The sequence below is a fragment of the Pristiophorus japonicus genome, chromosome 2, assembly GCF_044704955.1.
Source record: "Pristiophorus japonicus isolate sPriJap1 chromosome 2, sPriJap1.hap1, whole genome shotgun sequence".
NCBI classification, from domain to species: Eukaryota; Metazoa; Chordata; class Chondrichthyes; family Pristiophoridae; genus Pristiophorus; species Pristiophorus japonicus.
Window position 1 is genome coordinate 197209604 of NC_091978.1, and position 17584 is coordinate 197227187.

General features: G+C 47.4%; 1 protein-coding gene across 4 annotated transcripts in view; it reads left to right on the forward strand.

Annotated features, from left to right (window-relative positions):
* The window catches only part of LOC139243146 (protein sel-1 homolog 3-like), a 125969-nt gene that overhangs the window by 10554 nt on the left and 97831 nt on the right, over nt 1-17584 (forward strand). For 3 of the 4 annotated variants that reach the window (XM_070870710.1, XM_070870712.1, XM_070870714.1), the window contains exon 1: nt 10937-11201. The exons of the other annotated variant lie outside the window; for it this stretch is intronic. In XM_070870710.1, coding sequence (XP_070726811.1) covers nt 11103-11201 — 99 coding nt within the window. In that variant the 5' untranslated portion in view covers nt 10937-11102. Of the gene's footprint in view, nt 1-10936; nt 11202-17584 lie in introns of those variants that run through there. 4 annotated transcript variants of the gene reach the window in all.

Here is a 17584-nt window from a genome sequence, read left to right on the forward strand (position 1 = left end):
GGTCTCCAGAATGCCTCTCCAACTTGTGAAGCCTCCTTAAATACCTGTGTTCCCAAGGGATTATAGGATTCCTTGGGACTCTAGGGGAAGAGCCCTCTGGTGATTGTACAGAGTAAATACAAGTTTACATATATAACATTCCCCCCGCCGCCCCCCGCAAAGTCAATAGTGTAACTATTTAGAATGTGAGTCGATCTGGGGCCCTTCTTGCCCTTGTTGATCGACCCGGTGTGAAAGCTGGTGTTGTTGAATCATTTGGGCCCTCGCTGGACTGCCTGGTGTGTTGGGCCCTACTGGGCTGCTGTGGATGATGGGTTCTGCTTTGTGGTCAATCGTGGTGCCGGTTGCTACCGGTGTGTATGTTGGGGGATCAAAAAAGGTAGGGTCCAAGGTGGGATGCTTAGGATAGTCCGTGAATCTGAGTTTGATTTGGTCGAAGTGTTTCTGGTGAATGAGTCTATTTGAAAGTTTGACTTGAAACACCGTGCTCCCCTCTTTGGCCACGACAGTGCCAGGAAGCCACTTGGGACCTTGTCCATAATTTAATACAAATATAGGATCATTGATTTCAGTCTCCCGTGACACACTTGCGCTATCATGGTATGCACTTTGTTGAAGCCGCCTGCTCTCTAGATCAGGGTGAACTAACGAGAGTCTTGTCTTGAGTGCTCTTTTCATGAGCAGTTCAGCAGGGATCCCAGTGAGTGAGTGGGGTCTCATGCGTTGGCTAAGCAGGACTCGGGATAGGCGAGTCTGCAGTGAGCCTTCAGTTACCCTCTTCAAGCCTTGCTTGATGGTTTGCACTGCTCTCTCTGCCTGACCATTGGACGCTGGTTTAAACGGGGCAGATGTGACATGTTTGCACCCTTACAGATCATGAATTCTTTGAACTCAGCACTGGTAAAACATGGCCTGTTGTCGCTCACCAGGACATCAGGTAGGCCATGTGTGGCAAACATGGCCCGCAGGCTTTCAGTAGTGGCAGCGGATGTGCTAGCCAACATTATCTCACATTAAATCCACTTGGAGTACGCGTCTACAACCACAAGGAACATTTTACCCAAGAACGGGCCTGCATAGTCGACGTGTACCCTAGACCACGGTTTAGAGGGCCAAGACCATAAACTTAGCGGCGCCTCCCTGGGTACATTGCTTAACTGCAAACATGTATTACATCTGTGAATGCAGAACTCTAAGTCTACATCAATACCGGGCCACCACATGTGGGATTTGGCTATCGCTTCCATCATTATGATGCCTGGGTGGGTACTGTGGAGGTCTCTGCCCTTCTTGGGGACCACTACTCGATTGCCCCACAGAAGGCAGTCTGCCTGTATAGACATTTCATCTTTGCGCTGCTGGAACGGCTTTGTCTCTTCCTGCATTTCCACTGGGATACTGGACCAGCTCCCATGAAGCATACAGCTTTAGACTAGAGATAATAAGGGGTCCTGGCTTGTCCAGGATTTGATCTGCCGGGCAGTGACGGGTGATTGCTCACTCTCAAATGCTTCCATAACCGTGGCTAGATCTGCGGGCTGCACCATTTCTGTCATGTATGTAACCACAATGTAACACCACTGTATGACTGTATACACTCAACCTAGATGCACACCTTGACCACAAGGGGTGAACTTGTGGGAGACACTCCTTACCTGATACATCGGCGCGTTAGATGCAGAATTGCGCGCGTGTATTATTTTCGTCTCCTCCTCCTCAAAGTTTGAGCTATCAACGCCGCCGCTTCCAAGGTCAAATCCTTGTTCTCAATTAATTTGCGGATAATTTCCACATGACCGATGCCCTCGATAAAGAAGTCCCTTAGCATCTCCTCCCTGCAGGTGTCTGTGAACTTACAGAGGCTGGCCAATCGGCGGAGGTCCACTACGAAGTCTGGTATGCTCTGTCCTTCACGACGTCGGTGGGTGTAGAATCTGTGTCAGGCCATATGTATGCTACTCGCCAATTTGAGGTGCTCCCCGATCAGTTTGCTAAGTTCTTCAAAGGTTTTGTCCGCCGGCTTTTCGGGTGCTAGTAAGTCCTTCATGAGCGCGTAAGTGTTTGGTCCGCAGCTGGTCAAAAGATGAGCCCTTCGCTTGTCGGCTGCTGCATCCCCCAGCCATTCTTTCGTAACGAAGCTTTGCTGAAGCCTCTCGACAAAGTCGTCCCAGTCTTCCCCAACACAGTACCGTTCCTCTGTGCTACCGGTGGCCATTCTCGTGGGTCGTGAATTCCCGTTTCTCGTCGCCAATGTAAAGTCCATACTCTACATTATGAAATCACATGAGGCATATTCTGGGGACAAGGTCACTCTGTGATCTTAACTCTTTATTTACATGACTCCAAAGACGATGACCCTGCGTGGGACCTCCCTTTTTATACCTGTGTGATCAGGTAAGGAGTGTCTCCCACAAGTTCACCCCTTGTGGTCAAGGTGTACATCTAGGTTGAGTGTGTACAGTAATACAGTGGTGTTACATTGTGGTTACATACATGACATCAGGGAGTCAACATCATCAATGTGACTCAGAGCCCCGCAGGCAGGCAGGGGCAGTCCGACACTCCCCAGGCAGCAATAGACCCCAGAGTAGGACTTCAACAGAGACAATGGCAGGCTGAACGGACATTCACGCCATCACAGTGGACAATGCGGCCTGGGATGGGGCCATTGACACCCACTAATAGGGTACTTAAGAGCAGTCAAAGGGACAGTGAGCGCGGAATGCCTGGCCATAGTCCCTTTGTTCCCAACAATGGAAACTTTAACTCATGCTGGAGGTGTGGGGGAAAACACTCAGCTAGATCTTGCAGATTTCAACAGTTTGTTTGCAGTAACTGCAATCTCAGTGGCCACTTAGCTCGAATGTGCAGGAAGTCTGCAAGCAGACTAATATATGAGGCGGATGGACCAGAAGCGGGTTCTTTGAGGCAGGATGACTTTTGGGGCAAATCAATGGACGCCGAAGTTCAGCGGGTCCATGTGGCGAATATTCACAGTTCATACACCAAAACGCCACCAATGATGAGGGTTTTATTAAACGGTATCACAATACGCATGGAGCTGGACACTGGGTCAGCCAGTCACTCATGGGCGTTCAGCAATTTGAGAAGCTTTGGCCACTTAAAGCTAGTAGACCCAAATTAGCACGTATTGAGACACAATTATGGACTTACACTAAATAAATAATTCCGGTGCTAGGCAGTGCAATGTTGGCTATCACAAACAATGAGTTCGTGAATCGGCTGCCGCTCTGGATTGTCCCGGGCAATGGTCCCACACTGTTGGGGAGGAGCTGGTTCGCTGAGATGAATTGGAAATGGGGGGATGTTCACACAATGTTCATGCTCACAAGTCCTACAACAATTCGATTCATGATTTCAACCTGGCTTCAAGACTTTCAAAGGCCCTAAAGTAGTTATACACATCACCCCGGATGCCAGGCCAGTGCACCACAAAGCCAGAGCGGTGCCGTACGTGATGCAGGAAAAGATTGAGAGCGAATTGGACTGGCTGTTGAGAGAGGGCATCATCTCGCCTGTTGAATTCAGCGACTGGGCAAGCCCCATCGTTCCCGTCCTAAAAGCGGATGGCTCTGTCAGGATCTGTGGCGACTACAAGGCCATCATCAATCGGGTGTCCCTACAAGATCAATACCCGCTCCCGAGAGCGGAGGACCTCTTCGCCATGCTGGCAGGCGGCAAGCTGTTCACCAAGTTGGACCTCACTTCAGCCTATATGACCCAGGAACTGGCCGACGAATCTAAACTACTGACCACCATCACCACGCACAAGGGAGTGTTCGTTTATAACAGGTGCCCGTTTGGCATTTGATCAGCGGCCATGATTTTTCAAAGTAACATGGAAAGCCTGCTTAAATCCATTCCTGGAACGATCGTATTCCAGACGACATCCTCATCATGGGTCGAGACACCGAGGAACACCTCCACAACCTGGAGGAGGTGCTACGCCAACTGGACTGGGTAGGCCTGCGACTCAAGAAGTCTAAATATGTGTTCTTAGCTCCTGAGGTTGAGTTTCTGAGCAGGAGGGTTGCTGCAGCTAGGATTCGGCCCACTGAATCCAAAACAGAGGCGATTCGACGAGCACCCAGGCCCTGCAACACATCGGAGTTGCATTCATTTCTGGGACTATTGAACTATTTCGGGAACTTTCTGCCGAACTTGAGCACGTTGTTGCAGCCGCTACACGTGCTCCTGCGTAAGGGTTGCGATTGGTTTTGGGGGGGACTGTCGGGAACGGGCTTTTGATCGGGCGCGAAACCTACTTTGTTCAAACAAGTTGTTGACACTGTACGGCACCTGTAAAAATTGGTTCTGACATGTGATGCATCGTCCTATGGGGTTGGGTGCGTGTTGCAGCAGGACAATGCTGAAGGTCAACTACAACCTGTGGCTTATGCCTCCAGGTCGCTCTCTGAAGCAGAACGGGGTATGGGATGGTCGAAAAGGAAGCGTTGCATGTGTCTATGGTGTAAAAAAAATGCATCAGTACTTCTTTGGTCGGAAGTTTGAATTAGAGCCGGACCACAAGCCATTAACATCTCTGTTGTCTGACAGCAAGGCCATCAATGCCAACACATCAGCTCGCATACAGCGATGGGCTCTCACGCTGGCTGCTTATGACTACTCCATCTGGCACCGGCTCAGCACTGAAAATTGCGCTGACGCGCTCAGCAGGCTTCCACTGGCCACCACTGAGGGGACAGCGGAGCTAAGTGCCAAGACGGTCATGGCTGTCGATGCCTTTGACAGCGCAGGCTCCCCCATCACAGCACACCAGATCAAAATCTGGACAAACAGAGATCCCGTCCTATCCCTGATTAAGAAATGTGTCCTGACTGGGGATTGGGCCCCCGCACACGAGCATGCCCTGAGGAGGTCAGACCGTTCCACAGACGGATGGATGAGCTCTCCATCCAAGCCGACTGCCTACTATGGGGCAGCCGGGTAGTTATGCCCCAGAAGGGCAGGAAGGCATTCATCAGGGAACTCCACAGTGAGCACCCAGGCATTGTGCTGATGAAATCCATTGCCCGGTCACACGTTTGGTGGCCTGGAATTGATTCAGACCTGGAACACTGTGTTCGCAGGTGCACAACATGTGCCCAGCTGGGTAATGCCCCGAGGGAGGCCCCACTCATCCCGTGGCCCTGGCCCACCAGGCTATGGTCACGCATTCATGTTGTCTACGCGGGCCCGTTCATGGGAAAGATGTTCCTTATTGTGGTAGATGCGTACTCGAAATGGATCGAGTGCATCATTCTGAATTCATGCACGTCATCCACCACTGTGGAAAGCCTATGTGCGATCCTTGCAACCCATGGCTTTCTGTACATCCTGGTTAGTGATAATGGCCCATGTTTCACAAGCTACTAATTCCGAGAGTTTATGTCAGGCAATGTCATCAACCACGTCAGGAATGCGCCATTCAAGCTGGCCTCCAATGGCCAGGCGGAACGTGCGGTCCAAATCATTAAGCAAGGTATGCTCAAGATTCAAGGACCCTCCCTACAATGCTGCCTATTGCGTCTCCTGCTGGCCTATAGATCCCGACCGCACTCGCTCACGGGGGTCCCGCCCGCAGAGCTACTAATGAAACGGACACTCAAAACTCGGTTGTTCCTCATTCACCCAGTCCTGACCGACATAGTTGAGGGCAAGCGCAAGTCATAAAATGAGTACCATGACCGCAATTCGATGGGGAGATGTATAGAAATAAATGATCCTGCATTCGTCCTCAATCACGCCATGGGGCCCAAATGGCTTGAGGGCACTGTAATTGACAAAGAGGGGAATAGGGTCATCGTGGTAAAACTCAACAATGGTCAGATATGCCGTAAGCATCTGGACCAAGTAAAAAAATGGTTCAGCATCGACATGGAGGAACCTGAAGAAGATCATGAGATGGAGCTCACAACATGCCAGTGAACGAGCAACAAGAGCAATCAGAAGAATGCACAGTCCCTGTGGTCAGCCCGGACAGGCCGGAATCACCACAGGTGACAGACACTCATGTCAGTGTCCAACAACCAGAGCCCCAACTGCGGTGCACCACGAGGGAGCGTAGACCACCTGAAAGACTCAACTTATAATCCCAATAAGACTTTGGCGGGGCGGGGGGTGGTGGGGGGAAGGTGATGTAATGTATGTAACCACAATGTAACACCACTGTATTACTGTATACACCAAGATGCACACCTTGACCACAAGGGGTGAACTTGTGGGAGACACTCCTTACCTGATCACACAGGTATAAAAAGGGAGGTCCCATGCAGGGTCATCGTCTTTGGAGTCCTGTAAATAAAGAGTTAAGGTCACAGAGTGACCTTGTCCCCAGAATGTGCCTCGTGTGATTTCATACTGTAGAGTAAGGACTTTACAATTTCCATCCCTGTGGTGAGAGCATCAGCGCAGTTTTCTGTGCCTGGCCTGTGGCAGATGGCATAGTTGTATGCGGACAACGTGAGCGCCCATCTCTGCATGCGGGCCGATGCGTTGGTAGTAATCCCTTTACTCTCGGAAAACAGGGATATAAGTGGCTTATGGTCAGTTTCCAATTCGAATTTTAGCCCAAACAGGTATTGATGTATTTTCTTTACCCCATAAACACACGCTAACGCTTCTTTCTCAATCTTGCTGTAGGCTCGCTCAGCCTTAGACAGACTTCTGGATGCATCGGCAACCGGTTGCAGTTCCCCAAAATCATTAGCTTGTTGCAATACATACCCGACGCATCACAGGCTAGTACCAAATGCTTACATGGATCATACAACACAAGCAATTTGTTTGAGCATAACAATTTTCTCGCTTTTACAAAGGCATTTTCTTGGCTTTTGTCCCAAACCCATTCGTCCCCTTTTCGTAGTAAGACATGCAGTTGTTCTAAAAGTGTGCTGGGACCCGGTAAGAAGTTACCAAAGTAGTTCAGGAGTCCCAGAAACGACCACAGCTCTGTCACGTTCTGTAGCATAGGTGCGTTCTCAATTGCCTCCTTCTTCGCGTTGGTGGGCCTGATGCCGCCCGCCGCAATCCTCCTTCCAGGAACTCCACTTCAGGCGCCAGGAAAACGCACTTTGAGCGTTTTAACCTGAGCTCCATGCGATTGAGTCGAGTAAGAACCTCCTCAAGGTTCGACTGTGTTCCGACCTGTGACCAAGATGTCATCCTGGAAGACCACGGTGTGCGGGACCGACTTCAGTAAGTTTTCCATGTTTCTCTGGAATATTGCCGCCGACGATCAGATTCCAAACGGGTATCTGTTATAAACAAAAAGACCTTTGTGCGTGTTGATGCAGGTGAGGACCTACGATGATTCCTCCAGTTTCTGCGTCATGTTGGCTGAAGTCAGATCCAGCTTTGTGAACGTCTTTCCTCCCACCAGCGTTGCAAAGAGGTCGTCAGCCTTTTGTAGTGAGTATTGGTCCTGCTGGGAGAAATGATTGATAGTTACTTTGCAATCGCCACAGATTCTGACGGTGCCATCTGCCTTGAGGACTGGGAGGATAGGACTGGCCCACTCATTGAACTCGATCGGGGAAATGATGCCCTCTCTTTGCAGCCGGTCTAGCTCGATCTCTACCCTTTTTCTCCTTATATACGGTACTGCTCTTGCCTTGTGATGGATGGGTTGCACCCCCGAAATGAGGTGGATCTGCACTTTTGCTCCTTGGAATTTCCCGATGCCTGGTTCGAACAGCGAAGGAAATTTATTTAAGACCTGGGCACATAAAGTGTCGTCAGCGGGCGATAGCGCTCGGATGTCGTCCCAGTTCCAGTGTATCTTTCCCAGCCAGGTCCTGCCGAGCAACGTCAGACCATCGCCCGGTACCACCCAGAGTGGTAACTTGTGCACCGCTCCATCGTAGGAGATCTTTACGGTAGCACTGCCGATTAAAGGTATCAGTTCTTTCATGTAATTTCTTAGTTTCGTGCGAACTGGAGTTAAGACTGGCCTTGAGGCCTTGTTGCACCACAACCTTTTGAAAGTCTTTTTATCCATGATGGACTGGCTCGCGCCCGTGTCCAGCCTCATTGACACTGGGAGTCCATTTAGTTCAACATTCAGTATTATCGGGGAACAATTCGTGGTGAATGTGTGCACCCCATGTACCTCTGCCTACTCGATCTGAGGCTCTGGTTCATTGTGATCCTCCGTGGATCTGTCCACCTCTGCAACATGGTGGTTTGCAGGTTTAACAGGCTTTGCTGCTCGCCTGCACACTCGTTGGAGGTGTCCCATTGTTCCACAGCCCTTGCAAACGTACTCTTTGAATTTGCATGAATGGAAACGATGATCACCCCTGCTGCGCCAACAAGGTGTTAATGGCCTTGCATTCATCACCCTTGATGGTGAACTCAGACATCTGGGGATGTGTAGCTGCAGGTATGTGTGACCTGCCCTGTACGTTACGATTTGAAAACAACATCACTTTGTTCACAGTACTTGTAGCAGCACTTGTGTGCTGAGAGATTTGCTTCGTATTGTCACTGGTGGCAATGAACGCCTGGGCTATCACTATGGCCTTACTCAAGGTTGGGGTCTCTCCAGTCAAAAGTTTGCAAAGTATGGTTTTGTGGCCAATGCCAAGTACGAAAAAGTCTCTGAGCATGTGCTCCAAATGTCCTTCAAATTCGCAATATCCTGCAAGGCGTCTTAGCTCGGCGACATAGTATGCCACTTCCTGGCCTTCAGTGTGCACAAGTCATCATACGATTTCTCAGTGGGTTTCGCTGGAGCAAGCAGATTCTTCATGAGGCTATACGTTGGTGCCCTGCGAACGGTGTGGAGAATCGCCCTTCGTTTGGCAGAGTTCGCTTCTCCTTCCAGCTCGTTGGCCATGAAGTATTGGTCGAGTCGCTCCACGAAGGTTTCCCAATCATCTCCCTCCGAAAATTTCTCCAGGATGCCCACTGTTGTCTGCATCGTTACAGGGTGGGGTTCATCATCTGTATCTCCTCACCAGTTGTAGTGTATGAATAAAGAGTCTGACCAGATACTGTGAGCTCAAAGTAAAGTGTGACCGTCGTCTTTTATTACAGGTCTCCAGCCTGTGAGGCCTCCTTAAGTACAGGTGCTCCCAAGGGAGTGTGGGATCCCTTGGGACTCCAGGGGATGAGCCCTCTGGTGGTTAAACAAGGTATTTACATGTTTACATATATAACATAAGGGGTTATGGGGAGCAGGCGGGGAAGTGGAGCTGAGTCTTTGATCAGATCAGCCATGATCTTATTGAATGGCGGAGCAGGCTCGAGGTGACGTATGGCCTACTCCTGTTCCTATTTCTTATGTTCTTATGTAGAATACCCAGCCTCTGACCTGCTCTTGTAGCCACCGTATTTATGTTGATGGCGGAGGATTTGACCATGGTAATGCCATTGAATGTCAAGGGGAGGTGGTTAGACTCTCTCGTTGGAGATGTTTATTGCCTGGCACATGTGTGGCACAAATGTTACTTACCACTTATCTGTCCAAGCCTGGATGTTGTCCAGGTCTTGCTGCCTGCGGGCATGGACTGCTTAATTATCTGAGAAATTGAAAGAGGAACTGAACACTGTGCAATCATCAGCGAACATTCTCACTTCTGACCTTATGATGTATGGCAGGTCATTGATGAAGCAGCTGAAGATGGTTGGGCTAGAACATTGCCCTGAGGAACTCCTGGAGCGATGGCCTGGGTTTGAGATGATTGGTATCCAACAACCACAACCATCTTCCTTGGTGCTAGGTATGACTCCAGCCAGTTTAGTGACATCCTAAATGGCAAACTCCTGCCATCAGGATCGATAATTGACTCCTGTGTTGGTTTTAAACTTTTGGTGAATGTTCGATTTGTTTTTGCTTACTTTGGTTGAAATGTTACACTAAAATATTTTTAATAGCAATGTTTAAAAGTAGAAATCCTAAACTACAAAGCAAAAGCGAAACTCACAAGCTAATATTGGATCAAAGATCTCCAACTGTTTTTCAATGATGCCAGTTCATTGGATGTATTCAAGAGGGAGTTAGATATGTCCCTTATGGCTAAAGGGATCAAGGGGTATGGAGAGAAAGCTGGAAAGGGGTACTGAGGTGAAGGATCAGCCATGATCTTATTGAATGGTGGTGTATTGAATGAAGGGCCGAATGGCTTACTCCTGCACTTATTTTCTATGTTTCTATGTCCCAACAAATTTCTTACAGAAAAAAATTATTTAAACAAAACAGACGTATTTAAGAATTGCGGTTTCTGAATGTTTTATTGAAAAAAATGGAAGCAGAAAAAAACGCCTGCTTTGGTAAATACAATTATGAAATAAATGACGTGTCTCGTAACTTTGCTATTTTAAATATATGATGTTCCAGTAGAGAAACCTTGGCTTTTGATGAGGAATTCAGCTGCAATGAGTTGCAAGCGATTCATTTAAAGCAGTAGGTGATGATAGAGTTAAAACAAACTTGCTTTAATCCTGTTTAAGAATTGTTGTACCTACAGCTACGTAGCAGGGATTGAATTAAAAGTTATCTATACTGTATAAGGGGCAAATGGCGGCACGATTTACCGATTGCCTCATCTTGGATGCACCCACCCGCATATTGTGCATGTATTAAATATATATTTGGTTCAGGACTTCTCATAAATCCTCCCAAGAAAGAGTATACGTTGAAACCACACACACATTGTCAAAGCACTCGACTATATTCTGGACATTGCAATACAACTTGCGTCTGTCGATTTCACCAGCGGGGTGCTTTGCCCCACCAGGATACAGCTCGACCTTCCCGGTTTGCGCCGTGGCCGCCGTTCCCATTGGCTGTGCGATTCCCGGAAGTACCTGCAGCTGTTCCACGTCTGCCAGACCTTCCCAACTCAGGCAATATCATCAGTGAGCACCTGCTGACACTCCAGCATCCTGCCTGGGACCAGAAGTAAGGAGAGTGGGGAGTAGGTGCGCAAAACCGAGGCTAGGATTTATCTAAATCCTTTGAACTGATTTGTATTTATTTTAAAATCTTAAACTGCTCGGCACAAAACTTTTTATTCAGCACGGACACCATAACGATTCATTCGAGGAAATAAAAACCAAATGGAAGATGCATAGCGATGGAAGTTGGGATAGTGAGCCGATTGTTTGTGATGTTCACCTGCAGGAGGATGATGAATTTCCACTGGCTGCCCTGTCTGGGGTGGTTATTCGTGCTGGTAAGTGATACTGAACAAGGACGCCAAAGGTTACTATTTAGACATAGAAACATAGAAAATAGGTGCAGGAGCAGGCCATTCGGCTCTTAGAGCCTGTACTGCCATGCAATATGATCATGGCTGATCATGCAACTTAGTTAATACATTGTTTCATAATTGTTCTGCACCTGTTCTCTTTGGTTGCCGGTGTCAGCCTTGATCAGTTGGTGACACTCTTTCATTTGAGTCGTTCAATTGTGGGTCCTCCACGTGAGGAGTTAAAAACATAAGCCTAGAAATTCTGGTCGTTTGAGCATCCTGTTAGCTTGCTGCTATCAGGGCGCAAATGATTTTTCGCTTGGGCGTGGTGTTGCTAACAATTCTCATATATTCAGTGGGAGTTTAGCGGCGGCAGTAAACCACCATCACTGTGCACAGCGCCCCATTTTCACCCCGGAAGAAAAATTGGGGAATGCCCCCTGAAACTGTGCCGGGGGATGCCAGCGACAGATTCAGGGGACATGAACCGAGCTGCAGGCCGCTCGCGAAGCGTTAGTTAAAGGGAAGGTGGTGACCATATTAAAAAAAAATTGTCGCTTTTCTTCGGCACATCGCTGGCACTGTGATCGAGAGGTCTGTGCCACGATCGTTCAGCCTGGCACTCTACTTGAGTGCCAGATTGTTGGCCCGGCACCCCTGCTCCCCGGTAGTCCATGGAGGCCTGGTTCTTAACTGCAGAGTTTGCAGCTTGGGCCCTCCCCTTTAATGAAGGAGCGAGCTCCTTCTACGCAGCAGTGTTATGTGGCCCAGTGCGTGGCACTGCGTCCCACTCCCGACCCATCTGCCGCACTACCTCCCGCCGGTTCTTTTGGGGGCGGTAACCTGAATTTTTCGAGCGGGGAAGGACTTCGGCGCTCGGTGCGGAATGTCCCACCTCCTGGATGTTACCACCCCCAAAGGGGGCACAATTTATACTCGATAGAATTTTACATACAGAGGGAGGCCTCTCATATCCATGCACATGAAAACGTTATCCAATTAGTTTCACTCCTCAGCCCATTCCCAATACTTTTCTTTCCAAGTATTCATCCACTTCGCTTTTAAAATCTATTTTGGATTCTTATTCCAACACAGTTTCTGGTAGGGGATTCCATCTCCTAACAACCTCTGTGTAAAAAAAAAAAATCATCATCCATTCTCTCTTGTTTTTTCAATCTTAAATTTATGACCAACTCATCAACCAGTGGAAATAGTTTTTACTGATTTACCTTATTGGAACCCTTCACAATTGTGAGCAGTTTAATCTGATCTCTTAACCTTATCTGCTGCAAAAAGGATCCCAATTTATTTACCCTCTCATAACTAAAGCCTCTCATTCCTGATATGATAATGAATCCAAACCCTCTCAATGGCTTTGACATTCTTCCTAAAGCAAGATGCCTGAAAAACAGTTAGCATGGCCCAGAAATTACTGGAAAAAAAAAAGGCAAGTTCACAGTGCATTAGTGCATAAGGTGAGGAAGAGATATGTTATGAGTTGTGAATCACCACAAATTGCTGGACAATTTGCACCATTCCACCATTACCCTCACAAAATCCCTTATTACCCCAAATTATCCTTGCCGTCAACCTTCCCATGAGTGCCAAGAAATTACTGAATTTGCATCGTAAATATGAATGAATCTTGCTGTTGGTATTTCATGTTGCAAGGACACTATAAATGACTTGATTTATGGACCTGACATGAAACTCAAATTTGGAGGCCCAGAAAGGATACAATTGAAACCGTGGAGTCTTACTCTTGCAAATAATAAATTGTTCCTAGAGGTTTTTAAAATTTAAATGGGAAAAAAAACCCTTTCTGTCACTTTTCTTTCTCAATCAAATCTCTTTTTCCTCGCTTTACGATTCTAATTCAAGATGTTACTGCAAGATGGATGGCTCCTGTAATTTCTGGGCAAATATTAACATTGTTGATGAACCAACAATTTGCATAGGTGTAGCATTACCTCTTTGCTTTTGTGTTATATGCTCTTGTTTATAAAACTTATTAACCCACGTTTTATCAATTTGTCCTCTCACTTTTAAAAATTTGTGTTTCTGAATACCTAAATCTGTTTTAAAGTTTTACCCTTTTAAACCTTTTTAATGTTTTACTATTTAGTGTATATGACCTCCCATTATTCTTCTCCCATGATATATTGCCTCACAATAAATTCATGTAACATCTATCTGCATAATCTATTATCTCTCCTATGTCTTCCTGTTCACAGTTAACCACACTCCCTATTTTCATGTCAGTTGCAAATTTTGATGTTGTGCTTGCCATATCCAAATTTACATCATTTTTATTTATATTGAAGTGCAGTGGTCCCCTGACATTGCTCTTGGGGACATTACTGTTTACACCCCTTCAGCCCAAAAATATCCATTAATCACTATTTAGTGTGAAATCAAATCTTTGTTTTCTGTCTGTTAACTAACTTTCTATCCATGCTGCCACATTCATTTTAATACCAAACACCTTAATATTATCAACACACCTCCTTATCAAACACCTTTTTTGAAACAACTATTGCACCACTTTAATTATTTACACTCCATTATTTCCTCAAAGAGCACTCATCAAATTTGTCACGTATGACGTGTCTTTTACAAATCTGTGCTGGGTGTGCTTTAAGTAATTCATGTCATTATAATAATTTTATCCAATAGTATAGCCTCTATTGGCTTACCCACTACTGATGTTGGGTTTATCCCTTACTCTATTTTTGAATGGAGCAGGTACATCGGCAACCTATCTGTTTTCTGGCACAATTTCCGTATTGAAGGACTTGAACACATGATCTAGGCTGACATGCCAGTGCAGTACTAAGGGAGTGCTGAATTTTCAGAGTTGTTGCTAATCAGATAAGGCATTAATCATGCTGTTCCGGTGTACATTAAAAGATCCCGAGGCATTATTCAAATAAGAGCAGTGAGTTCTCCTAGCTTACTGGCCAACATTTTTCCCTCAGCTATTGCAACCAAAGAACACATTAACTGATCATTTATTTTACTGCTGATGTGGGATATTGTCTTCAAGTTGGCTGCTATGCTTACAAAACAATAGTCACTGCATTTGAAAAGATATTGAGATGTTTCTCAGGTGCTACCATATATGAATGTGAATCTTTCATTTTTCTTTATTGGTGAGGAAGATGCACTATTCATGGATAAAGGGATATGCTCCAAGTCTGATATGATGATGTTTTTAAAAGTTTATTGCCACTTGAAAAAAAATTAGAAATCTTTTTATTTTGTTTATAAGTGAGCATTGCAGATGCAATTTAATGCTGACCGGTATAAAGCACTGCACAAAGGAAGGAAGAATATTCACCACATGTATTCCATTAATGATGCAGAAATAGCTATGGGTGTAGTTTTTAAAAAAAAATGAAGGGGGCAAAATTCGGATACTTTGTGCCTCCCGTTAGCGCGCTCTGGGGGCGCAAATGAGTTTTTACCCGGGCGAGGTGAGAACAGTGCCTCCCGCTTTACGGCGGCACTAACAGGTAGCGCCCCTGGTGGTGATGGCGTCATCACCGTGCGCAGTGCCCCAGAAGCTAAATTTGGTTACGCCCCGTGTTCCCGCCTGGCGCCGACAACAACAACTTCAGCTGTCGAATTTCAGTTGGGAGTCGGCTGGAGGAGCGTATTTAAAGGCACCACCTTTGGAAAAAATTTTAGGCGGCCATTACTGTTTGCAGTTTACTTCCACATAGGCAGACAGGTTTTTTGACAGATTACAGTGATTTTCAGTAGAAGGAGTGTTCTGGTTGCTAAACGTTCCTGTCTTTCATTGAGGGCAGATTTGAAACGATAAAATTTATATCGTTTCATGTGGGCTGTGTTGGCACTCTACAACCTGCTCCGACGTCACCGTTGGAGGCAACTTGGGCAGAGACAAAGGCAGGGAGAAAGACAGCAAAATGTGGCCAGGGGGAGGAGATTCAACAGGAGACCTTACCCTCCCAGGGTATTCTGGCAGCAGTTCTCCTACTTCAATTTCACTGAGGAACAGTGTGTTCTAAGGCTGTGCTTCAGCAAGGAGGTGGTTACAGAGCGCTGCCATCTTCTGCAACCAGACCTCGAGCCTCAGACTAGGGTGAGGATGGCTCTCTCAGTGGCAGTCAAGGTCACCAGCGCACTCAATTTCTATGACAGCGGATCCTTCCAGTGTGCAACAGGAGACATCTCCAACATCTCCCAGTTTGCCATCCATTGCTCCATACGTGAGGTCATAGATGCTCTCTACAGAAGGAGAAGGGAATACATTTCCTTGAATTTGGAAGACAGCGAAAACAAGGGCTGGAAAATAGACAACAGGGGAATTTGGCACTGCTAAATAGTATATACTTCAATGCAAGAAGTATAGGGAACAAGGCAGATAAGCTGAGAGCACAGATTGACACTTGGGGTATGATATTATAGCTATTACTGATTCATGGCTGAAAGAAGGGCAGGTATGGCAGCTCAACATTCCTGGTTACAGGGTTTCAGATGGGATAGGGAGAGGGGTTAAAAAAGAGGTCTTGCAATATTAATTAAAGAAACAATTACAGCTGTGAGAAGGGATGATATGTTAGAGGGATCATCAAACGAGGCCATATGGGTTGAATTGTAGAACATAAAGGAGCGATTAGGAGTGTACTATAGACCCCCAAACAGTCAGAGAGAGATAGAAGAACAAATATTTGGGCAAATTGCTGCAAAGTGCAAAAACTATAGAGCTGTAATAGTGGAGGATTTCAACTAATATTAACTGGGAAAAAAGTAGTGTAAATGGTACAGAGGGTATGGAATTCCTAAAATGCATAATGTATAAAAGCAGAGAAGTCCTGCTACAACTTTACAGGGTATTGGCGAGGCCACCTAGAGTACTGCGTACAGTTTTGGTCTCCGTATTTAAGGAAGGATATACTTGCATTGGAGGCAGTTCAGAGAAGGTTCACTAGGTTGATTCCGGAGATGAAGGGGTTGACTTATGAAGATAGGTTGAGTAGGTTGGGCTTATATTCATTAAAGTTCAGAAGAATGAGAGGTGATCTTATCGAAACATAAGTTAATGAGGGGGCTCGACAAGGTGGATGCAGGGAGGCTATTTCCACTCGAGAGCAGTCTGAGATTCGATGCCAGCAGTCATTGACTGCATTACAGCACTAAGCTGTTGCATTGCTTCCGCCTATGCTGCAATGGAAGCTGCTCCATCGCCCATGACATGTGTTATGAGGTCTGGATCCGCACGGTCTCTCTGGGAGTCCACCATCTTCTGCAGACTGGAAATGATGGGCTCCATGGTGTGCGCAGAACTCTGTGCAATGTTGGAGGCAGACTCCTCCAAACTCCTTACCATTGCGGAGAAGCTCTCAGGTACCCTTGCCATTGCACCTATCATGTCGGAGTGCATGGCCATCACCCTTCTTGTGAACGCCTCCCCATCAAGGTCTTCATCCGAGTCCTGTGCAGCAGATCTCGTGCGCGAACTCTCCCTCTGGGGAGCAGGTTCCCGAGCTACCCTTCCATCTTGACCTTGCTGCAGCCCACTAGGCTGTGGTGCATCACCCAGTGCAGACCCCTCTGCTAAGCTAACCTCGAAGCACCGTGTAGTGCCAGTCTCTGAGCTGGCGCCTGCAGGTGAGAGATCCTCCTCCTCCTCCTCCTTCTCCTCTCTCTCTCTCTCTCCTCCTCTCTCTCTCTCTCTCTCCTCCTCTCTCTCTCTCTCTCTCCTCCTCTCTCTCTCTCTCCTCCTCTCTCTCTCTCTCCTGCTCTCCCTCTCTCCTGCTCTCCCTCTCTCCTGCTCTCCCTCTCTCCTGCTCTCCCTCTCTCCTGCTCTCCCTCTCTCCTGCTCTCCCTCTCTCCTGCTCTCCCTCTCTCCTGCTCTCCCTCTCTCCTGCTCTCCCTCTCTCCTGCTCTCCCTCTCTCCTGCTCTCCCTCTCTCCTGCTCTCCCTCTCTCCTGCTCTCCCTCTCTCCTGCTCTCCCTCTCTCCTGCTCTCTCTCTCTCTCTCTCCTGCTCTCTCTCTCTCCTGCTCTCTCTCTCTCTCTCTCCTGCTCTCTCTCTCTCTCTCTCCTGCTCTCTCTCTCTCGCTCTCCTGCTCTCTCTCGCTCTCCTGCTCTCTCTCTCTCTCTCTCCTCTCTCTCTCCTCTCTCCTCCTCTCTCTCTCCTTCTCTCTCTCTCTCCTCCTCTCTCTCTCTCTCTCTCTCCTCTCTCTCTCTCTCTCTCTCTCTCTCTCCTTCTCGCTATCTCTCTCTCTCTCTCTCCTTCTCGCTCTCTCTCTCTCCTTCTCAGCTCTCCCTCCTCTCTCGCTCCTCTCCAGCTCCCTCCTCCTCGCTCTCGCTCCCATCCTCCTCGCTCTCGCATCCC